This window comes from Eleutherodactylus coqui, chromosome 4 (genome assembly GCF_035609145.1).
Source record: "Eleutherodactylus coqui strain aEleCoq1 chromosome 4, aEleCoq1.hap1, whole genome shotgun sequence".
Classification (NCBI taxonomy): domain Eukaryota; kingdom Metazoa; phylum Chordata; class Amphibia; order Anura; family Eleutherodactylidae; genus Eleutherodactylus; species Eleutherodactylus coqui.
In genome coordinates, this window is record NC_089840.1 from 225,054,146 (window position 1) to 225,079,637 (window position 25,492).

Here is a 25,492-nt window from a genome sequence, read left to right on the forward strand (position 1 = left end):
CAGGGTTGATCAGTTAGAAGAAGGGAGTGTGGCTACAAAAAGAAAGAAAAATGCGCAGAACTCCTGAAGATTGCGTATTAGTAAAGTAAGCCACCGATATCTCCATTACACACTCTCCGGTAAGGAGTATACATAAGGTGGCCAAGCCCTACAAGTTGAAGCCCTTGTTTGTTTTGAGGACCTTTTTGAGAATGTACAGCAATTTGACATTGAAAAAAATTGAAGTACTGTAATTTAGCTAGACTACCTTCCAGTTTGCCGTAAAAAGTGCTCTTCGAATTCTCTTAATGCTTTCCTCAATCTTTTCTTGTCCGCTCTCGTTTCACGAAGGTGATCAAGAAGCTCAGGCCTGGAATACAAAAGGGACATCTTGTTAAGACTAGAAAAAGGTTAGTATGTTGAATCCGTACATCAGCTACACCGATTGACACAAAGTCTGTACATTTAGTACAAAGTGCCGGTGCTCCAATTAACATATAACAACCATGATGCCCGATTCACAGCAGCCCATTAGAAAGACTATACGGGTTTTAGAAAGTTTCTCTCTTATGCTTTTTTTCATTTGCTGATAGAAACTGAGCCATTCTCATTCCTGATGGAAACTGAACAATCCATCCTGCTGATGGAACCCGAAGGCAAGCAGCTGTAATTTCGGAGCGCTCACGCAGACAGCTTGATACAAGTATATCAGGGAATTGCAGTTTTTTAATGGGGAATCTCATTGTATTTTTTAGTATAAGGTTTTCAGCATAAAGTCTTGATTTCCTAAATGAATGTTTTGCTCATTTCATCTAAACATGAAAATTAAAGCAACCCTCAGTTTTGGAACAAAATCTGTCGTAGGGCCAAAGGGGGAGGGGGTATCTTACCTGCAGGGGTTCTTTTCTGCTCTTCCTCCGACCTGCCGGTTCCAAGTACTGTTTTCGGCCATCCAAGATAGACACATCTTCATGACTACCTAATCTCCACAGTGCATTGGTAATTTTAGACTACCCATGCAGTGCACTTGTTCTCTGATTGGTCAGTTGCTCAGGTGGTTAGTGCTGGCCAATCAGAGAGTAGTGCACACTGTGCATTAGGAAGTTAGAAAATTTTTGTAGTCATCTTGGATGGCCAAAAGCGGGGGATTAGAGGGAGGTCAGAAAAGAACAACATCAGGTAATATAACCCTCCTTTCCTCTTTGCCTCGGAACCAGAGGGTCACTTTAAGAGTCAACATGTGGCTCTACTAGTAGAATAGAACAAGATGTCAGTGAAGATCACTGATGAGTAAGGTTATAAATATTGTATAGTTAAAGCAATTTTCACAGCTGGGCATGTCTTTAATTATGCTGAACATTTTTTTTTTATTGCTATTGCTCCACTAATTAAAACTAATTGGAGGCTACACAATAGTTTTTGCAGACTGTATAGTTAAAAAATAAGAGCAGAGTCGATTTAATAAATAAAAATAGGTATCTTGGGTATATTAGGGCTGTGCGGAGCTATACATTATTGAAGCTGCAGATATCGGCACGTACTGTACTAGCTGAATAATACGGTGTTCTTCCAGTTTCTGTGTTCTGACTATACAATAGGAACATACAATGTGCTTCAAACAAATACAGAATAACTGTACAAAAGACATCAGATAATAGACATTCCAGGGCACCTAATTACATTTTCCTTTCGACTTGGTTATTTTTCTATGCCCTTAATTTCAAGTCTTGGGTCATTTTCTAAATGGACATTATGATGAAGCAGTGGTGCATGTAGTTACAATGTGGTCATCTGGAACGCGCTGTTGGCATTACTGTCAATTGGTCAGCTGTATTCTCCAGTGCTGCTATTTCAAAGTGTAGAAAGGTGTTAGGCTATAAAAATAAGTGACCACCAAATACTGCAATACTTGTAAGATTTAGAATAACTACTAACTGCAGTACACAATTATCTGCAAATTATAAAGACCTGATTGGTTTTAATCCTCATGTGCAGGAAGCTGTACAGAGGCCTGCGGAGTCCCTTCAGCTTTGTATTCTGAAGACAGGGGCGTAACTATAGAGGATGCATGGGATGCGGTTGCACCCGGGCCCAGGAGCCTTAGGGGCCCCATAAGGCCTCTCTTCTCCATATAGGGAGCCCAGTACTATGAATAAAGCATTATAGTTGGGGGCCCTGTTACAGGTTTTGCATTGGGGCCCTGGAGCTTCAAGTTACGCCTCTGTCTGAAGACATACGGTGCATTAGGTAGTTAGAAAATTGTTGCAGCCATCTTGGACGGCCAAAAACGGGGGATTTGGAGGAAGGTCAGAGAATAACAACTGCAGGTAATATAACCCTCCTTTCCTCTTGTCCCAGGGCAGGATTTTATCCCGAAACCAGAGGGTCACTTTAACAGTCAATATGTGGCTCTACTGGTAGAGTCATGTCATGATGTTATTCTCCCCTAAAAGGAAGAATAGCTCCAATGGAGCGTGATACTAATTATTCTTCTGTTGGTGAAATAGAGGTATAATAGGGCACGATAGAAATCTATGGGATCGGTATTGCAGCCCTATACTACTTGAGGTGGTATGAGGACTGTAATTCAGCCATGAACATAAGTCTTTAGTGTCAATCTTGTTTCCTAGATGAATATATAGAATGACAATGTTTACTGTGTGAATGACTGTCACACTTGGGTACCTGTCTTTAATGAACATTAGTATTATGGCAGCTGCTCGCAACCAACAGCATCATCTATCTCCTCACTGCCAGCACTATGTCCTCTGTGGCAGACTTAGCCCCAGCTGTCAGTCTACTGGTGCCCATAGGGTGTGCATGTGTGGCCGGCTTGACTCTTAAAAAGCCAAAGCGTGCACTCAGCCATTCCATCCCTCGCCCAATGAAGTCCTTGCCTATTTAAAGCTCTCTTCCCCATTGGAGGGTGCCTGAGAAATTAGCCTGGTACGTAGTTATTTACTTGTTCTGACTGACTCCTGGTTTGGTCAGTAGCTGTCTTACTCAGCTTTCCCATCTTTTCCATTCCTGACCTTGGCTTTTTTTTGGATTATGTCCAATCTGTCTGCTGCCTGTCCTGATCCTTGGCTCATTATATTGTTATGCAAAATCAGTCTAACCTGACCTCGGCTCTGTTTTACAACCACGCCTTTGTCTGTTCCATTGGTACAACAGCTATCCCGATTAGCTTGTATCAGCTGCCACAACACCAAGACTACTTCAGGGAAAATGCCTGAGGAGTCTTGTAGCGAAGACCAGATCTTGATTGGTGGAGTAAACAGGTGAACACCTGGGGACTGCAGGTACTTCCCTCATAAATAGCCCCAGCGAAATTGGCTTGTGGGTCCACACCCATGGTCCAGACAATTAGGTAATTGCATACATAAATATACAGCAGTGTTCTGTCTCTTCCACTCATTGCATACTAAATAGATAGTTAAAAAGCCAACCAGGTCCTCTGACAAGCAGAATCAGCTGTATACTTTAACAGCCACTGTCCTGCTGATGTTATTTTTCCTGAAGCCCCCATCATTTGCTTGCAGAGTCTCCCATTACATACATGGCTCGAAACTAGTGCACTGTCATGTGGGTGGTCTCTGGCACTCAGTGTCAATCAAACATTATCGCACTTGAGAACATCCATTTGAGAGTACATGACAGTTGAGCCAGCGGAACATTGGCTGTTGAAAAGGTACTCCCAACACAGGAAATCGCCATCGATTTATCTCTGAAGTTTGACAGCAGTGGCAATGCATGCATGTTACCACGTCATTAACTTTAATGGGAAGTGCTGGAGATAGCAGAGTTAAAGCTATCTCTGGTGGTTCCATTAACTTCAATAGGTCTTCCAGTGATTGGTGAGCACTTGAACTTGGCTATCTATTAAAGTAAATGGCACGGTGGCATACACAGCCACTGCTATGAAAATGTCAGGATTCACGACTTTGATTTCTCTGGATCAGTGTGGTTCCCAGTAGATAGACTCCTACAGATCAGCAAGTTATTCCCTATGGATAACTTGCCGAGATGGGAATACCCCATCAAGTTATGCAGCTGGCTTAATTTGTCAGTGGACCTGCCACATCCTGCTTGAATATCTATCCTTGTTAACCATATGACCATGAGGAAACAACACTTACATAGATGCTTCATGAAGGTTGGACATGGACAGCGCTGGTTGACGCACAGGTCGCTTCTCGTCGAGAGAGAAATATGCAGGTTCTAAATCTTCACTGTAGTAAGTTAGATGCTCATCGGCAGCTAAATCATGTTCTTCGGTCAATACAAATTCCGTGGAGGAATTCGGGGCGCTGTCATCGTCAGAGTCCTCTTCTTCATGCTAAACAGATAACATATGAAGTTTATCTCTACATGTCCTGTAGCCTATATTTCATGAGAGGACCCAATATTCGAGAAGAAGCAGCACATCATCTAAGTACTGTAGCAGTTATTAGACCTTCTGGTATGTAGGTTTCTATAGGTTTCTATAGGCAATGGTCACTGCGTATTACTTTGTAGTCAAGCTGAAAATATGAGCTTTCGTTCATAAGGGAGTAAAAAGATGAGGAGCAGCAGAATAGAGGTCCCTTATGATGAGAGCTTCACTACTGCTGAGGACTATAAATTATACATACTCTTGAATTAAACGGCCTCCATACAGTAGATGAAACAGCAATAAAACTAATTTACAGGCAAAATGTTATAACAGGCAGAATTGGGATCTTTCGGATTAAAAGTGACAATAAAATAAACCGCAGTTCTAGAAGTTGGCATTAGTGAAAATGATGTATTATAAAAAGACTTATGATCCATATAAACTTGGAAGAGACTGCATTCGGTTTGTGGTTTTCAGCTGTGGCCAGCACGTTTGCTTTTGTGAGTTGGGTCTAAGAGGCAATTGATACTTCAAAGGAATAAGGAAATGATAGAAAATGATTTCTCTGTTAAACAGTATGTGAGACACATCAGAAGTGTACAGTATTAGCTGGAGACGGTCCACTATTATACCCTGACAGCTTCTCAATTCTCTATCAAGGAGCTCGTACGGAGGAGAGGAGATCAAGACTAATTTGTTTTAGTTACAAGGACCCGGAGGTCACATTTAAAGCAAGTCATGGCACTCCATAATTAGCCTTAGAAAAAAAATGCAAAGAGTAACGTCAATAGAGATGAGCGAGCGTACTCGCTAAGGCAAACTACTCGAGCGAGTAGTGCCTTATTTGAGTACCTGCCCGCTCGTCTCTAAAGATTCGTCTGCTGGCGGGGAGCGGCGGGGGAGAGCGGAGAGGAACGGAGGGGAGATCTCTCTCACACTCCGCCCCCCCCCCCCCACCTGCTCACCTCTGCAACTCACCGCTCACCCGCGCCGGCAGCTGAATCTTTAGAGACGAGCGGGCAGGTACTTGAATAAGGCACTACACGCTCGAGTAGTTTGCCTTAGCGAGTATGCTCGCTCATCTCTAAGCGTCAATAAAAATAAGACTTACAATGGTGGGAATCAAGGATGCCGTGGATAGTAGCTGCTTTATAATCCGGTATCTGTCATATAGCGGTTTCATTAGGCTTCTCTCTTGCTTTGTCACCTAAAATAGCAAACGCATTGTCACATACAATGCTAGGTAACGATATATTACATTAGTGCATATAAATGGACTTACGGTGGTTTCACATCTATGTTCGAACCTTTGGTTGGAGATTCCATCACAGATCCGGCAAAAAACACCGGAAGAAGAAGCACTTTTTCTTTTGGCTTAAAGCTGGGCAGCTAAGCGCAAAGCATAATCAATCAATGGGGTCTGTTCGGCGCTGTTCGGATCCATCATGAGATAGAACCATTTGGCCAGGGTATTCTCCTTTCCTGCTCCCTGAACGGAGCAGGAAACCGGAACTACGGAGTGCAGCTGTGAAACCACCGTTAAAGGTGTAAGACTGGGAACACACAAGCAATACACAAATGACAGCCATGTACCCAAACGTGACAAAACACAACACCTGAAGAGAAGCTACTTTTGGCCTTTATATACCATAATGTGTAACAGTTTAAGGAATTTATCTCCAGCTTTACCCTTCATCTCTAATTCTCAGCTTTCCTTGACTTGGTGGGTGGAGATTAGTTGTTATAATGTTTCCCACATAGAAAGTATAGGAGATCCTGCTCCCCATCACTATTTCTTACATATACAGAGGAGTAGCAGCAAAATGCAGGACCACTAAGGCCGGGCTCACACGAGCAGGTCGGATTCTGCTTGTGGATATCTGCAGCAGAAGACCTGTGAATGATCAAGGTAATCGAATTGCGTATGGTCGCATATGCGTGCGGTTTTCTGCACGGACGATACGCTGTCCTTAAATGTACATCTGCGCGGAAGAACGAATGCAAGAAGGGAATGACATCAGAAAGTTGCCCAACTCCCTGGAAACCCCCTTCTATCACCCAGGCGACATTCACTTGTGCTGTCGTGGTGAGATGTTCTGAGAGCCTTCAGAACGGGATACTGCTCTCTAGGCTTGGCTGGTTTATGCTACATGTTTTTGGAAGTAGTAGAAAGTACCTGAAAAAAACACTTATTCTTGTGGAGGAAGAGCCCAGAAGAATAAGCGGAGGTTGCAGACAGCAGTCTGGATAATGTGTTGCTCCCCAGACTCTGTCCTGCATTGTCTGCCCAGAAAATTCTTGCTTTCTTTTGTTATCTGGTCTCCTAGCAATTTGCATATGAATCTGCGTCCATACGCAATGTAATTGCATGTGCACCGCGGATTGAATGTATCTATAGAGATCAATGGTGCCCATATGTGCAGAATCCGCAAGAAAATAAAGCATGCTGCAATTTTTCTTCCTCTTTCGGAATCCGCAATTCCTGCCTACACATGTGAGTGGATCGGAGAAAGTCAATGCATTTCTATCCCCGCAAATTACCGTGTATCATACATGCGGTCGGTGATCGTGGAATCCGCAATCCAAATCTGTTCGTCTAAGACCGGCTTTACTAGAGCTTTAAGCAGCATCTCTGAGTCTCCCTGACTCTCTCTCACTCTGCAGCTCCTTCCTCCTCCCCTTCCTCTCTCCACACACTATTATAATCTGCATGGCACTTGATCCCTCAGTGAACGGATCTGTCTCAAGACAGGTTTTAACAAATTTCACAGTGAATGATCAGTGCAGAAGGAGGAGGACAAGTGGCAATTGGATAGAGAAAGAGGTATTTTATAGGATATATTATAGAGTTTTTAATATTCACTATTGATATACTGTATGCAAAGTTTGTTGAAAGTACAGTGCCTATTTAAGTATCAGATAATAGAAAAATATATTCAAATATATGTAAATCCTTTATTCTCCTGCTGATGGAGGCACTTGCTGTATACTAGTTGTTAGTAGCTTTTGTTCCTTGAAATCAGTAAAGAACAGTGTAGAAAGTTTTAGTATTAGATGACAGCACATTTCCAGTGAAGAAGAAGTGCTTCTCTCAGGTGGGTGACAGTACATTACTGCCTATCCATAGTCATATGCATGACGTAGAACACAAGAACAGCTAGTATTGACCACTCCCAGGAAAATGTCTGACACTGACCATGTACTGTAGGCTCATCTGAGGACATACATCGCCAAGTCATATGTACACTCAAACCATATTCTCAGTACATAAAGCAGATCAGTTAGCTCGCCCGCCTTCATGTCTTTTCATTAAATAGTTCTACTAGGTATAAAAGAACTTTGTGCTGTGCTGTTACTCAGTTATTCTTCCTGGAAGCTACAAATAAAGTGAAAAGTGGGTGGTACTAATTTACTTATCAACAGGGTGTGTTCCTACACTTGCTGATACAATCACCAGTGATTGGATAGCATCAGAGTGTGTAGGGTCTCCATTGACAAGGGTTATTTCACACTGCAGTGTCCATAAATGGTATCCTACCATACTATATACCTGCAACATGCACCTCTGATGGCTTCCACTATATAGGCATACAGTAGGATCTGATGCCAATAGCCTACCATTATAAGAAGAGAAGTATACCACACTGAATGTATTTTTTTTACTAGATACCTCTGCATGAAATAGTGCAGCCTCCTACCCTGTTGCATACAACAAAAAGGTATATTGAAGTATACAGGTCAGATGAAAGTCAAAAAGGCAATCTGTTGGTCTCCATCAGGTGAATAGAAGCTTATGGATACATCTTGCCATGTGTGCCAGGAGCTTTCACAGTACATACACCAAACGTAGCGTCAAATAGACTTAGAGGAACGGTGAAAAGAAAAAAATGGCAAAACATAAAGTTCTAAGAAAAAGTGCCCTGAACTTTTTCTGTTATTTTATAGAGTAGGTGTTCTCCTCTTGCCAAATTGCACCTTCCAGGTTATTCCCCCAGCTCCCTCCCTCACCTTCTCGTCATTCTAATTACATACCCTGTGACTCTTCTGTCCACTCCCTCTCAGTTATCTACCAGCCCCCGGGCTCCACCTGCCTCTGCCTGGACCATTTCACTACCAGGCTCCCCCACTTCCTGTCCTGCGAACTCCTAATCCTCATCCTTGGTGACTTCAAAATCCCCACTAATAACTCCATCTCCCTCCCAGCTTTTAATGCTAACCTCCTCACTCGGCCTATCAATATTTTCTGACTCCCCTACTCAGAGATGCAAACACTCTTGACCTAATCTTCCTCTGCCTCTGCTCTGCCAGACTCTTTACTAACTCCTGCATCACACTCTCAGACCACGACCTCCTCTCATTCTCCATTAGGCACCCTGACATCTCCCCAGACCCTCCCATCTATCGCACCTCCAGGAACCTCCAGACCGTTCACACTCAACAGTTTGCCAAGACCCTACAATCCTTCCTGTCCCCCATCTCGCTCCTCTCATGCCCCAACCTGGCTGCCGAGCATTACTCCACCACCCTCAGACACACCCTGGAGCCGTCCACCGCAGACCACGACAACCCTGGCTCACACGACAAACACGTTTCATCCGCTGGTGCTCCAGATGTGCCGAATGGCTGTGGCGTAAATCCAAACAGCCTGCAGACTTTATCCACTTCAAATGTATGCTTAAAAACTACAATCTCGCCCTCCACCACACCAAACAAGTTTACTTTACCTCCCTCATTTCTCACTATCCCACAACCCCAAACGACACCTTCCAGTCCCTCCTTAACCCCAAAAAACAGGCCCCCATGACAGGCGTCAGTGCTGGAGAGCTAGCCGCACGTTTCAAAGAAAAAATAAAAATATCCGTCAAGAATTCCCTAAACAATGTGTAGCTAGCCCTGACCCCGGTATATTCAGCACAGCATCCACCACTCACTCACTATCTGTATTTGAACCTATGACAGAGGAAGAAGTCTCCAGGCTGCTTTCCACCGCTTGCCCCGCCACCTGTGCTAGCGACCCTCTACCCTCACACCTCCTCTGATCCTTCTCCCCAGCTGTTATTACCCACCTCACTACCATCTTCAACCTCTCAATGTCCTCTGGAATCTTCCCCTCCTCTTTCAAACATTCCATCATATCCCTTGTTCTAAAGAAACCTTGACCCGTCTGATGCTGCCAACTACCGACCTATCTCTAACCTCCCCTTCATCTCCAAACTACTTAAATGCCTTGTCTATACCTGCCTGACTTACTTTCTCTCTGACAACTCTCTCCTCGACCCCCTTTAGTCCAGTTTCTGCCCTCTCCACCTTGCTATGCTTTGCTCTATTGGCCGAAAGGACACTGCTCTCTCCTGGTTCTCCTCCTATCTCCCTGACCACTCTTACAGCATCTTTTTCGCTGGCTCTACCTCCTCTCCGCTTCCCCGGGCTGTTGGGATCCCCCAGGGCTCAGTCCTTGGCCCCCTTCTCTTCTCTACCTATACAGCCCTAATTGGGCTCGCCATTCACAGATTTGGCCTCCAACATCACCTCTATGCTGACGACACCCCTCCCATGAAATCTTTGCACCTTTCCTCTAAAACATCCGATTGTCTGTTCGCTGTCTCTGACACCATGTCCTCCCTTTTTCTCAAACTTGACCTCTCAAAAACTGACCTTGTTTTTACACCCTCTGCCGGCCAACCCCCCTCCTCCACCAACATCTCCATATCAGTAGCAGGCACCACCATATCACCCAGACAGCACACCCGCTGCCTCGGGGTCACACTGGATACTGACCTCTCCCTCACTCCCCACATCCAATCTCTGTCCTGTGCCACCTGCACCTCAGGAACATTGCAAAAATTTGCCCGTTCCTGACCACGGACACGCTAAAGACACTTGTTGTTGCCCTCATCCATTCTCGACTCGATTACTGTAACTCACTGCTTATTGGCCTCCCCCGTACCAGACTCTCCCCTCTCTAATCCATATTAAATGCAGCAGCCAGGCTCATCTTCCTGTTCAGCAGCTTCTCAGACGCCTCTGCACTATGGCCGCCACTGGCTGCCCATACATTAAAGAACTCAATTTAAACTCACCCACAGAGCTCTGCATGGCGCTGCGCCACCGTACATCACCTCCTTCCTGTCCATACATCACCCATCCCGCGCGCTGTGCTTTCCCAACACACTTTGACTTGACCCCCCCATACGAACCTCACATGCTCTCCTCCAGGACTTCACCAGAGCAGCACCGATCCTATGGAATGCTCTACATTAAGACATCCAGACAATCCCTGATGCAGGGAACTTCAGCCGTGCCCTGAAGACTCACCTCTTCAAAGAAGCATATTGACTCCCCTGATTTAGTCCCCCGCCCTTAAATTACACCCATCAGGTACATTTCCTGCCTCCATACCTCCTGTACACCCCACCCCATCCGGATTGAGCTCTTCATGCATTGAAAGCGCTGCGAAATAAATTAACGCTATACAAATAAAGATTATTATTAAAGAAAATAAAGATTATTATTATATAACTATTATAAATATTATATAACTATAACTAAACAGACAATCAGCACATCTCACAGATACTGTTTTAGAGGAAACTCTACTCTCTCGCATATTTAATGAAGACCTGGTATCATCACCCCAAGAACATATGGCAGGACCTTGTCTTTAGGAATAAAGAACCATCCATGTCTATATATATATGAATAAAAAAAAAAAGATATATATGACTCAACTGTATAGATATATATAGGTTCTGCACTTCATAAGTATAAAAAAACAATGATGTTATATGCGGTTTCTTTTATTATAGGCAGCAACCTAAATTAACCATGTAAGATCGTTATCCACTGATTTCAATGGGTTTGTTCGCATTTCCGTATTTTGTGCATGCAATTCAGTCATGCAAAAAAAAATAGGACATGCTCTATTTCTCTGCCTATTTGTGCACCAAAGGTCCCCAAAAAAGTCAATGGGGGAAGGAAGGGTGGGGCGGCCAAATAAAATATGCCGATGCATGCACAAAAAAGCATAATTCATTCTGCAAAAATGCTATGCTCATGTGCGTACAAAGACGCATACGCCCGTGTGAAACAAGCTTAGATATTGGATTCAGTAAAAAGCAGGAAATCGCTGGTATATGTGTAAAGTACTCTTCTAATATCAGAAATTGATTAGATGTCAAGTGAAAAGCAGGAACTCCCCCATGGATAATTGCAGTGTGACAGGACAGACATCTAGATAAAATGTACCGCACGTTCTGCATCGCAAACTGAATTGGGCTGATAAAAGGAGGACATCCTCAAGGCCTATTCACACTCTCTCTGCGCTCAACAGCTATGTTAACAATTCCCTGAACAGATTTGTATGGACTTCCAAACGCTGAACATCAAGCGGCAGAGAGCCAGCTGGACAGACATGGGCTGAATGTAAAATGATTCAGAAGTCAATAGGAAGAATCCTAAGTACAGCTATAAAAATGTTATCATCAACCAGACTTTTCCGTAGCACCACCACATGGGAAAGTATAGTTTCTAAAAGGATTTGTCCAGTTTATTAAACTCATTTTCATATATACTGTTAGAGGGGTTTTGGGGAACTTTACTACTGATAACCTATCCTTAGAATCCCGGCAAATCAGCTATTTACTGGCCCCGCTATCATTGTGGTCAGAGCTGGAAGCAGTCAGTTCTCTCTGTAGTGCAGTGGCCTGGTTTGGTAAGGCAGGTGTTGTTCCCATTAAATTCAATGGGAGCAGTGCCTGCAATACCAACCCTGGCCACTGCACTACAGACAGCTGTCCACTTCCACGATAATAGCAGGCCCGAAAGCAGCTGATTGGTGAGGATCCCAAGCGACGACCAACTATTAATGACAATCCATTGACTTGAGTGGGCACTGAGTAATGATTAATTTTCCCTGTGGTGGTGCTGCAGGGATATTGAACACTTGCAGTTACTTGTAGAGTACAGTTCATAGCTGGTAGTCCTGGCAGGGAAACATTTTGTGATCTATTTAATGTCAAAGAATCCTCTGTCCAATGAGGTAAAGCCCTTAAATAAGTAATTCTCTGTTTCCAACCCTTCAGCATGGATTCAATACTGGGAACTATGTACATGAAGTGCTGAGCCAGGGGAATGCAAGACACGGATTATTTTTAGGTTTTACTCATGTAGCTAGAAAATATTAGGAATTATCATTTCAAGTGACACAGAGAAGTATAAAGAGGTTGTCTCAGATCAAGAAGAAATAGAACAATGGTGGGAAACTGTAGAAAATAGTTAAAGAAGCATTACATAACTACTTGTTTCTTGTGTTGGAATGATTGGAGATCTAACACCGCTGGGGGAGCGCCAATACCGGGACGGCAAGTAAGTACTACTTTTTTTTTATTCTATACATTTTCTTAGCATTGCCCCATTTTTCTTGATCCTAGATACCTTTAATGTTCAATAGGCTGAAGGGGATATTAGACATTTGCAGCTTGATTTAAAGGTTGGCACTGCTGATAATTCTGCAGAAGTATGTATAGATTATAGAATACACTGAAAGTAGGGCACCAGTACTGGCAAGATCAAGAACGTTCAATATGTGAACTAACAGACAGGGAAAGACAAGCGCTACAGTATTCCTCCTACAACATCCAACAGCAACACATTGTGAGTAGATCGGAACAAACATGTAAAGCAACTGTTAGGTCACCACAGCTCTAAAACTCTGTTCAGATACTTACTGGGCGTCCATGAATATTCTCAAAATACAGTAGACATTTCTGGAGACTCATTTTTTCCAGATTCATTTGCTTTTTAGTCATATCCTATTTAAAAAAGTTATTGGTATAGTTAGGAGGGAAACTAAGTGATTATGTTCAGAGCGTTTGATGGTTAGATTACAGCAAGTACTCTGCCACCGATAAGGCTTGTTCACACATGTGCACTTAATGCAGAACATGATCAAGCATCACATGGGGGATTATATTACGGGTTTTTATGACCCAACATTCCTTCCTTGCAACTTACAATTTCAATTTTGTTTTCAAATTACTATCATGTAGCCCACGCAGTCCAGAATGGAACAAATAGAGGTGCAGAAATACAGATTGTTTTGTCAAAAGTCTAGTTTTACTTTTCCTATTTCCATCCAGCCTTTCCGAGTAATATCCCACAGCCCACTGTGCCCGTGGGTGGAGGGCGAGCAAACATCTCCACCACAGAGGGTCGATGTGTGAACAAGTGTCTTAATTGACTGAGAACTTAATATAGCAGAAAAAAACTTTTAGCACTAGCTTTAGACCCCCTGTTATCATGAACAGCTGGTAGATAATTAGGGATCATTTTAATTAAATTAATAATGTAACTTCATCTGCAGATAATGACCATGTCAGAGACATAACTTGAAGCTCCTGGGCCCCAATGCAAAACCTGTAACGGGGCCCCCAACTATAATGCTTTATTCATAGTACTGGGCTCCCTAAATGGAGAAGAGAGACCTTATGGGCCCCATAAGGCTCCTGGACCTGGGTGCAACCGCATCCCCTGCATCCCCTATAGTTACGCCAGTGGACCATGTATTGAATATGGTTCTATGTATTCCTCTAAGGCAATCAAAAAGTTACCGAAAAATGACCCTGGTGCTTGGGAGGCGGTTGGTCTATTACTTAGTATTATTCTGTAGCTGCAATATCATCAATAAAACAAGCCACGCTGAAAGGGGTATTCCCATATTAAAGGGGCTAGTCTAACAAATAAATGATATAAAGTAGAAGGATATGTGAAATTAAGTGTATTTGCAATATAAATACATTCAAAATAATGTAACTTTCTATAGATGTATGATGTAAGCAGCATTCAGGGTAGTTTTACAGAGACATCTTCACACCAATTTCCAAAGTAAAAATCGTTTCTTTTATTCCATTTCTTTGCTAAAAAACGATTCTATGTAATCACGCGAGATCAGCCTCCTATATTCAAATTGAATATAGGAGGCTGATCTCGCGTGATTACATAGAATCTCGTGCCTCCCCCGGCTTCTATACCGGAACAGGATGTTCTACTCCAACGTGCAGGACGAACTAATTGGTATTCACAGCATGTGGGTAAGTCAGCCAACCTATAGTAGCATCTGTTCTTTTAAATGTTTATGTGTTGGTGTTGGTGATAGGTGGCTTTTAAATTGGTGTATACTATATATGGCATGCATTGCTGCATGCTATGTATTGGCTTGAAAAAGACTGAAGGTTGCAGTCGAAACGTTGCAGGCGTTTTTTAGCAAAGAAATGGAATAAAAGAAACGATTTTTACTTTGGAAATTGGTGTGAAGATGTCTCTGTAAAACTACCCTGAATGCTGCTTACATCATACATCTATCGAAAGTTACACTGTTTGGGTCGTTTGGTCCGGATCCGGGTAAGCTGGCAAGTTGATGCATAATTTCCCACCTCAAGTTTGAGGTTGAATGTGTGCGGCACCCATACTATTGTACATTCAAAATAATGTTTATTTTGGAATAGGGAACAAGCCAGCCAACCAATCAGCATTAGGCTGTATACATTTATTCCGGCTCCTCCTTACAGAGGGCGCCGGTTATACTCCTGCCTCATTCAGTCTGGTTGGACCACACTTGCTGGTCTGATACGGTCTGCGACTTCCTGTCAGTCTGTTCTGGGTCCCAAGCCAAATTAAGTCTGCTGTTCATTTACTTGTCTGGGGTGTGGTTTCATATTATTCCCTGTGCTAATGGGGTTTTTACATTTGTGTTACATCTTATCTTTGCCGCAGTTCCCTGTCAACCTCCAGGAAGACTCAGGGTCACCGCAGGTTCCTGACATGAAGCTGCCCTCATCAGGGGGATTGTAATGGCAATAGGCAGGCTTTCAATTCCCAGTCATTGATACAAGGCTTGTATAAAAAGTCTAACATTGACTTGCAGGAATGCTGCCTATCAATAGGTGGTGCTGCAGAGGTATTGTCCATCTCCCTTATTTGCATATTACCCAGAGGAGCATGAATGGCCTTATAAGTCTCCTCACTCACATTCTAGGAGTTCTCCCTAAGGAGAAAAGATAGCATTCCTGAGGATAAATGTGTTTAGTGGGGGAACCCCTTCAACCCTACAGTGGCTCCTTCCTTCTGAAGATGGTGGGGATCCTATCAGTGATGGCATCATGGTATTTAGTTATGTCTATATTGTCATAAACTGGGAAAGTAAAAATAAAATGTGACCTAGCCCCGGCCATTTTCTTTCTGTTGCTTAGAGGACTTGACCAACTTCCAAAACTACTGCACAATTCTAGATGAAAAGACCCTCACGTTCCTGACACAAGTACTTGTACTTTATAACTTATTAACTAGTTGATAGTCACACTGAATAATATATTTTATACTACTATTTACTATAAATGTATGGAATAAGCCATAATCTTCTCAGGCAGGCCCTGAATACCCATGTCTGATTAAAGAAGTTATTAAACACATGTATACATTCTTATCTTTACCCAATCTTTAACATCAACCCTTAATATTCAAGCGCATTGCTTGCAGATGTCGATGTTAAATTTGATGTAATACAATTAAAAGTCCCAAACCACAACCACACAAGGTATCACCTACCTTTACATTCTCAGGTAGGTTCAGCAGCTGTCTCTTTTCCTTTAGCCTCTTCCATACGGTTTCGACTGTTTCCTCTACAGATGACACTGATGAATTGGTAACTTCATTCTGCTCCACCACAATGGATGCTACCAGTCTTTCGTCATAGGATTTACTTTGTGTGGCTCTTGGCACATTTTGGTCTTCAGACAATTTTAGCTTTAATTCTAAAAATAAAGGCTTATATTATACATTGTAGGATATAATGGGCTGAGAAATTACATATTTAAGCAATAAAGAGGAAAAAGTACATAAATAAATGGTGATTTCAGCAATTGGAGCTGCAGGTTGGTTGGTGGGAATGTTTGTGTGGACAGTGATGCAAACCTATAGATGATACCCAGGTGAAAAATGTGACTCAAAATCCTCGTAATAATTTTTAAAATTGTACTTATAAACACTATCAGAAATCAAATTGTACTGAACCTTTCAGTTGACTTTTTAGAATAGGCCATCACATGTTTGTACATGGGGAGTAACACTGTTTATGGCCATCATATGACTTGTATTTTCGAGCAGGTTTCTCCTCTATCATTCTCAGTCTTCCCTGAGCTGATGGGTGTAGACTAGCTGCTATGAAGTCTCCCATACACTGCATTTACAGAGAAGAAGAGCTCTTGTTTCCCTTATTTTTATGTAGCACACCTTCAGAAGCAGCAGCAGCATGGAAGACATTATAAAGTAGTACTGAGCAGTGTAGATGTGAATGCAGCACTAGGGTGAGACAGAAAGCCTACTAGAGCCAGCGACAGTCTCTCTGCCTCTCTCTCTTTCTGCAGCCTCTCCATAGACATCTATGGACAGTGTGTAACCTGATCTCTCAGTGAGGTGATCTGTTTCAAAATGGATTTTAACAGAATTTCAGAGTGAATGATAAGTGTAGGAGGCCAGAAGGGATGAGAAGAAGTGGCTGATGAATGGAGAAAAGGCATTTTTCTCTAATAAGATATATTACAAAGTTCCTTAAATTCGCTTGCACCATTTATTTATGCACCATTTGTAGAGCTACCTGTATGACCGGAACAGCTGATGATTCAGAGAATGGTCCAGTCTTTCAGTCCTTCCCTGTTGGACATCTAGTCATGTATGGCTAGATTTATTTGTTAGTCAGCTTACTTATTAGATTACAGTATACTGCATTGAGAAAAAATTACCTTTGAGCTGTTTCCGAGCCTTTGACAGGTCATTCATCCATTTCAAGACTTCAGCATTGGAAGTTTTATCACTATGAGAAGGCTAAAGAACAGACAAGAGAAAAATAAGTGAAAAGAACTGAATGAACTGATGCAAAACAGATTAATTAATATTAGTCAATTCTAAACATAGTCTTATGAGAATAAATACATCATAGGTCAATGAGAAGAATGACTGCCTGCACTCATAATGCTTCTACTGGACTGGGCCAAGTGCTTTATAGACAATAATATAGCTGGGCAGGATGCAGGATGGAGCGTATACAATAGAGCAGCCAATATAGAAATAGGAAACACTATTTCTAGACATCTTTGGCCCTGCTGGTGTTCAGTTACTAAGACAATTCTCTTGCTTGCTGTCTTTGTCCTGACTCATTGTTTCGAACCACCAGCCTTGACGTTGAGTCCCTCTTGACTTGCCCTTTGTCGGTCTGGTCTGACTCTAATCCTGACCTGGACTGCACGTACTGAACAGTTATGTATTCCCAGTTCACCTGTCCTAGCTGCCATTTATCCATACCACAACAAGGCAGAGTTTTTCCGGATAGCTGGATACTTTAGATGTATAATGCTTTAGTTTCCAGAAGACCTTCCAATGAGGCTTTATTTGATCGCTATATCTTCTAACTACATCCGTGCATAAAACAGTGTGGTCCGAAAGATTCACGGCAATATGCCTTGGATCGTGACCACACAAAAGTAAAACAGACAGAAATGCTAACAGATTCTGACCTTCATTGTAAATGGGAAACACTGTATATTAAGAGCTTGTCATACGGTGCCAGAGGACATTATGTCATTTCTAGAATAACAAAAAGGCATTCCTATCCGTCTGACAGAGGTCACACTTTTGGGAGACCTTATGATACTGTTACTGTAGCTAACAGTTGCTCATACGCTTTTCCAAGAAGAGATATACTTTTACTCACACGATAGTTTTTCTCGAGCTCAAATTTATCTTCATACTTTCTCATCTTCCTCTTCAGGCTCTGTATTTGTTTGGTAAGTTGTATGACGGTCAAGGGTTCTTTTTGATCTTCACAATTCCCTCTTGATGAACTTCTTGGCCTTTAAAGATGACAATAGAATCAATTACTGCAGCTATTTCGGACTAGGAAGCAGCTGACAATACTGCTTTGCATAATGTGATAAGTTTCACAAAGTCCAGAAGAATTCCTTTCTCCTGCATATCTCACAATCTAAAAACCTCTAGAAACATTTATAATTGTGATTATATGAACCATAGAATGGTAGAGTTTGAAGGGACCTCCAGGGTTATCGGGTCCAACCCCCTGCTCAATGCAGGATTCACCAAATCATCCCATATCAGCAGCACAAGTTTAGCGCTTCTTTAGAAGGTCACTGACTTGTGCTTATGTGATAGCCAACATGACAACTAGCAAAAGTGCTGTGTACTTTATTTACCCAAAATGTCGTATTAGCGCCGAAAAATAACTGAAAAGTGTTGACCACAAGGAGTTTCCCTTCCTTCTAATTTGCTGTCCACAGGCTGTTGTCATGTGAAATCTGTCTCTAGCAGCAAAGACATCGAGAGAGACTACTGGAAGTGAGGTAGGATGTCTTTGTTTGCTGCTGTCTCATGTTGCTCATAGAAGTCTATGGAGGGAGGAACTGCTGGAGAGATAGAGAGTCAGAGAGACTCACATAAAGATGTGGCTGTAGCTTCTAGTAAGTGTTTTATCCACCCCCAGTGCTGGGATTCCCTTCTATACTGCTCCACACTACTGCAGCTTTGTGTGTGTAAGAGATTGAGATAAGTGAGCAGAATCTCCTCTTCTCTATGTGTGCTGTGTATGGGAGCCATCATAATAGCTAGTCTCCACCCACCATCTCAGAGAGAATAGAGAATCACATATACTGCCTGCAGAGGGGAAAAGTGGTGGGAAAATGCCATATAAAATTCATATAATGTCCAGAAATGGTGCAAGCTCCTCTGTTGAAACACATGGCAGATTATTCTGAAAATCACTGGAAAAGTCAGGTATACTCTAAGCATTGCCACTGATGGATTACAGGGACTTTAAAGGAAATCTGTACTTTGACCCCTAAGCTTACGGGCACAAAGTACCTGATAGAATAAGTGCGGAGATGTAAGTTTTGTATTTACTTTCCCCGCTATTCTCTCGGTGTCAGATGTCAAATCAACTTTCGCTGAAAATCTCTGTTTCTAGCGATTATTTGGGCAATAATTGCTCCATGTAAAGGCGCCTTAAGAAATGAGAGTCTCAAAATCTTGACAATTCCCATGATTTACAAGTCTGTTCAGCATTCTCCACATAAGGGTGTTCTAGATGAAAGTGAATTATTTGCTACATCCTGCTGTTGCACTATGGGAGAAATTTACTGAGCCAGGCATTTCCTGCGCCGGACTTAGTTCAATTTCCCCGGGCACACGATACACTGAATACATGAAGAGGTGCACGCCTCTCCATGTATTAGGCGCAACACCAGCAGCTCCGTGTGCTTTTACAGAAATGTACACTAGGTCCAACCTGGCAAATATTTATAGTATAATTTATGCCAGTTTCCAGCATAAATTATACATAAATCTATTGGTCTTGGACAGCTACACCCCCTCCTGTCAAGCCACGCCTACTTTTCAAAACGTGCCAGGGTCGGCACAGGAAGGAGAAATGTTGCAAATTTTCACACAGATAAGCATTTGCAACTATTGTATGCCAGAAAATGGGTACACCCTTCCATAAATGTGCCCCCATCCACTGGCGTAACTATAGAGGATGCAGGGGATGCGGTTGCACCCGGGCCCAGGAGCCCTAGGCGGCCCATAAGGCCTCTCTTCTCCATATAGGGATCCCAGTACTATGAATAAAGCATTATAGTTGTGGACCCTGTTACAGATTTTGCATTGGGGCCCAGGAGCTTCAAGTTACGCCTCTGCCCCCATGTCCGGTATTTCTGTCATAATGTAATGTATTACAATCATTTATGCCACAAACTGTAGAATCACTACTTACATCATGAATTGCTGAGCACTTGGTGGGGATGGGGCTGACTCAGGGTCCAAATTAAACCTCTGACTTTGACTGAAGATGGAACAGCGTGGCGACAACAAGGGATTATCTCCATCAGTGATGTGGAACAGAAGACGGCTGGTCCCGAAGCTTCGGTTATCCTCGGCCACGTGGTCGGCATCACTCTGTAACTCTCTATGAACTGATGTTGGCTCTAAAATACAAGAACGGGAAACGGTTCCAGGTTTGTTTGTATGAAAATACATATTTCTGTACCAAATAGGATTTAAATCCTCAATGACAATTCAGGATATGGGATAAACCATTTGGAACCCCAGATATCAGCTATTATCCGTGGGGAAACCAGGCAGTAAGTCTTCAACTCCTCTGCAGCGCCACCACAGGGGACATGAAGCATTACAGAATGCACATTCAAATCAATGGATTGAAGTATAATACAGGACAAGAAAGATGCTCCAGAGCAAGAGATGCTCCTCTCTATTAATTCAAAATACTCTTAAAAGGAAATATGAGGGGTCTCTTAGCTAGCTACCACTTTAAATGGGTTGCACCAAGTTATAAAGTTATCCGTCATCCACAGGATAGGGCATAACTCAGTTAGCAGTGGGCGTCTGGCAACTGGGACCCCCACTGCTCCCAAAAACAGCAGTCAGCTTGGGCACACAGATGTGCCACTGCTCCATTCACTTCAATGACAGTGCCAGAGATTACCAAAATGCTTGAACTCAGCAATCTCTGGCACTCTCATTGAAGAGAATGGAGCAGCGGCGAGCCTGTGCAATCTCTGATGTATTCAGTCAGGGACCGACCGGACCACCATTCTCGGCATTGGTAGGAGTCCCAGTTGTTGGACCCCCACCAATGATAAAGTTATCCTCTACCCTGTGGATAGAGGATAACTTTACAAGTTGCCACAAACCATTTAATGGAATTGTTTCCTAGGCAAACAGGTGGATATATTAATGGTGGGCATTGAAAGTCAATGACTCCGGGCCCATAAGCAAAACACAGGCTTAGTGCAGTGGTAGGAAAACTGGAATCCCAGCAACTCCAATAGCTGAACCCACCTCTTACTCATATATATTCCATCTTAGGTTGGCTGCATACAGACGGATTTGAATTGCGTAATCCGGGGCTGGCGTCTGCCCTATGGTTCCACAGCAAATACCACCTGTAGCATGCTACAGAAAAGCACTTTTGCCTGCACACAAGCGAAAAAAATAGCGATTTTCCACACGCAGTGGAAAAATCGCAGCATGTTCTATTTTTGTGCGATGTCCGCACAGTCAACAACTAGCTCCTCTAAATACAATAGTCTATGTAAGGGCTTCACCAGTCAAACCAAAGTGCCACCTGAGCCTCACAAGTAATTAACATTCATGCCAATGAGTGCCTCCATAAGAACGCCAACCTAAGTGTGAGCACAATACCCCACGCTCAAGTCATTGTGCCCACCATCACTGCAGAAGTATAGAAACAGAAAATTGATGGCAGAAGAAGACTCCCTGGTCCATCTAGTCTGCCCTTATATGGTTTCCTTTCCAGTTGTCTCTTAGGACAGATCTATGATTATCCCCAGCATGCTTCAATTCATTTATTGTTGGTTTTCCAACTTTGTTCCAAGCATCTACAACTCTTTCAGTAAGATATTATTTTCTGACATTACCAGTGATATTCCCCCAAACGTATTGTCTCCTTTGTTCTTGTGTTTAGTTTCCTAGTAAATACACCTCTCTTGAACCTTATTTATACCTGTAACATACACTCTTTGGCAGAAACAATCAAGCACCTAGAAGGAGTTATCATTTTGTTGCAAAAGTCAGCATGTAGCTACATCTCAGGCAGATATGCACATGATTGAATGAACAGTCTCCTCACCTGAGGCCCTAAGAGTGGTTCCCCGGTTGGCCAATAAAGAGGCTCTTCTTCCGCTTGTGTAGAGCTTGTTGACCACTAGACGCCTCTACGACTCAGAGAAGAGATTTCACCCCGTTATCAGAGTGTGAGAGGGACACATTATTGGGATGTGAGAAGCTGGATGGTCGTATCAATGAATTACCCGCTGCATGGGCCATTCCAACCAGACTGTTAGGAGTTGTTGAGGCCAGTGGATGTCTGAGGGCAGGCATACAAGTTGACCGGGCTCAGGGCACACTTGACAAGAGAGGATCGTCTGATCATCCAAAATCATGAGCAGCTCCAACTGTTACGTTGTTCGCCATCCAGAGACCAGTGGCACCATTGTTACAGACACCTGTGTCTGTTGGAACTATTTCCAGGCATTTGGTGACAGGACATTTGGTCTCACAGTGCCCATTACATGTACTGCCTTTGACACCCATCCACCCTTGTCTCTGTTTACAGTGGTGTAGTAAACAACAAAACTGTACTGCTGCAGAGTGAAACCAGGTTGTCTTCAGCGATGAATCCATGTTTTGTTTGCGCAATGATGACGGCCGTGTCCATGTCTAGAGACCTTGGGGTGAGAGGCTCAATCCTGCCTTTGCTATGGAGTGGCACAGTGCCCCCACTGCTGGTGTGATGGGCTGGGGAAACAATCAGATACAACAGTCGAATACCCCAGTAGTGGGACGAGGGATAATGACAGCTCAGCAATATGTTCAGAACATCCTGCACCCACAGGTTGTCTGTCATGGCGGCTTTCAAGAGCTATTTTCCAGCAGAATAATTCTCACCCACATACACAAGGGTGTCACGGGAGCCTCCACAACATTGTCACACTTCCGTGGCTGCCCAGTTGCCATATTTATCAACAATAGAATATGTATAGGACCATCTGGGATGCCAACTTTGACAGCCTACGAGTTTGCACAATCTAAAAACTCAGTTGCAGCAGATGTGGAGCGATATGCCAATGGATACCATATGGAACCTGTATGCCTCCATGCCTGTCCTTATTATGTCTTGTATCCAAGCTGGAGGCCGCCCAACAGGGTACTAGCATCTCCATGCCCTTCCGTATTATATCCAAGCTGGAGGCGGCCCAACAGGGTACTAGAGCGTCCATGCCCCCCACCCGTATCACATCTTGTATCCAAGCTGTAGGCAGTACAACAGCCTCTCTTCAAGTGTTCAGTTTTACGCAATAAATTATCTTTATGCTCTGATATTGTAATCACTTACTTATATCAAAGTTACAATCGCACATAGAAAGTTTCAGTCAATTCCACCAACTCCTCCTGGGTCCTCGATTTTTTTTACAATGAGTGTATTTAAAGGTTTCCATCATGTCCCCCTCTCCCTTCTTTCCTCCACGCTATATAAATTAAAGGGGTTGTCCCGCGAAAGCAAGTGGGTCTATACACTTCTGTATGGCTCATATTTAAAGGGGTTGTCCCGCGAAAGCAAGTGGGTCTATACACTTCTGTATGGCCATATTAATGCACTTTGTAATGTACATTGTGCATTAATTATGAGCCATACAGAAGTTATCAGAAGTTATTCACTTACAGTTAGGGCCAGAAATATTTGGACAGTGACACAAGTTTTGTTATTTTAGCTGTTTACAAAAACATGTTCAGAAATACAATTATATATATAATATGGGCTGAAAGTGCACACTCCCAGCTGCAATATGAGAGTTTCCACATCCAAATCGGAGAAAGGGTTTAGGAATCATAGCTCTGTAATGCATAGCCTCCTCTTTTTCAAGGGACCAAAAGTAATTGGACAATGGACTCTAAGGGCTGCAATTAACTCAGAAGGTGTCTCCCTCGTTAACCTGTAATCAATTAAGTAGTTAAAAGGTCTGGGGTTGATTCCAGGTGTGTGGTTTTGGATTTGGAAGCTGTTGCTGTGACCAGACAACATGCGGTCAAAGGAACTCTCAATTGAGGTGAAGCAGAACATCCTGAGGCTGAAAAAAAAAGAAAAAATCCATCAGAGAGATAGCAGACATGCTTGGAGTAGCAAAATCAACAGTCGGGTACATTCTGAGAAAAAAGGAATTCACTGGTGAGCTTGGGAACTCAAAAAGGCCTGGGCGTCCACGGAAGACAACGGTGGTGGATGATCGCCGCATACTTTCTTTGGTGAAGAAGAACCCGTTCACAACATCAACTGAAGTCCAGAACACTCTCAGGGAAGTAGGTGTATCTGTCTCTAAGTCAACAGTAAAGAGAAGACTCCATGAAAGTAAATACAAAGGGTTCACATCTAGATGCAAACCATTCATCAATTCCAAAAATAGACAGGCCAGAGTTAAATTTGCCGAAAAACACCTCAAGAAGCCAGTCCAGTTCTGGAAAAGTATTCTATGGACAGATTAGACAAAGATCAACCTGTACCAGAATGATGGGAAGAAAAAAGTTTGGAGAAGAAAGGGAACAGCACATGATCCAAGGCACACCACATCCTCTGTAAAAAATAGTGGAGGCAACGTGATGGCATGGGCATGCATGGCTTTCAATGGCACTGGGTCACTTGTGTTTATTGATGACATAACAGCAGACAAGAGTAGCCGGATGAATTCTGAAGTGTACCGGGATATACTTTCAGCCCAGATTCAGCCAAATGCTGCAAAGTTGATCGGACGGCGCTTCACAGTACAGATGGACAATGACCCCAAGCATACAGCCAAAGCTACCCAGGAGTTCATGAGTGCAAAAAAGTGGAACATTCTGCAATGGCCAAGTCAATCACCAGATCTTAACCCAATTGAGCATGCATTTCACTTGCTCAAATCCAGACTTCAGACGGAAAGACCCACAAACAAGCAAGACCTGAAGGCTGCGGCTGTAAAGGCCTGGCAAAGCATTAAGAAGGAGGAAACCCAGCGTTTGGTGATGTCCATGGGTTCCAGACTTAAGGCAGTGATTGCCTCCAAAGGATTCGCAACAAAATATTGAAAAAAAAAAATTTTGTTTGGGTTATGTTTATTTGTCCAATTACTTTTGAGCTCCTAAAATGTGGAGTGTTTGTAAAGAAATGTGTACAATTCCTACATTTTCTATCAGATATTTTTGTTCAACCCTTTAAATTAAACGTTACAATCTGCACTTGAGTTCTGTTGTAGAGGCTTCATTTCAAATCCAATGCGGTGGCATGCAGAGCCCAACTCGCGAAAATTGTGTTACTGTCCAAATATTTCTGGCCCTAACTGTACCTGTTCCGTTGCTAGCGTCCTCGTCTCCATGGTGCCGTCTAATTTTCAGCGTCTAATCGCTAGATTAGACGCGCTTGCGCAGTCCGGGTCTTCTTCTTTGCTGAATGGGGCCGCTCGTGCCGGAGAGCGGCTCCTTGTAGCTCCGCCCCGTCACGTGCCGATTCCA

At 43.0% G+C, this 25,492-nt stretch overlaps 1 protein-coding gene across 2 annotated transcripts in view; it reads right to left on the bottom strand.

The window, feature by feature from the left end:
• FAM13C (family with sequence similarity 13 member C) overlaps window positions 1-25,492 on the bottom strand; it is a 284,231-nt gene that overhangs the window by 6,409 nt on the left and 252,330 nt on the right. For both annotated transcript variants that reach the window (XM_066600788.1, XM_066600787.1), the window contains 8 exons: window positions 20,184-20,394; window positions 18,117-18,255; window positions 17,149-17,230; window positions 15,956-16,161; window positions 13,081-13,164; window positions 5,466-5,561; window positions 4,119-4,318; window positions 248-349 (listed from right to left, as the gene is read on the bottom strand). In XM_066600788.1, the coding sequence (XP_066456885.1) occupies window positions 248-349; window positions 4,119-4,318; window positions 5,466-5,561; window positions 13,081-13,164; window positions 15,956-16,161; window positions 17,149-17,230; window positions 18,117-18,255; window positions 20,184-20,394 (1,120 nt within the window). The remainder of the gene's footprint in view (window positions 1-247; window positions 350-4,118; window positions 4,319-5,465; window positions 5,562-13,080; window positions 13,165-15,955; window positions 16,162-17,148; window positions 17,231-18,116; window positions 18,256-20,183; window positions 20,395-25,492) is intronic.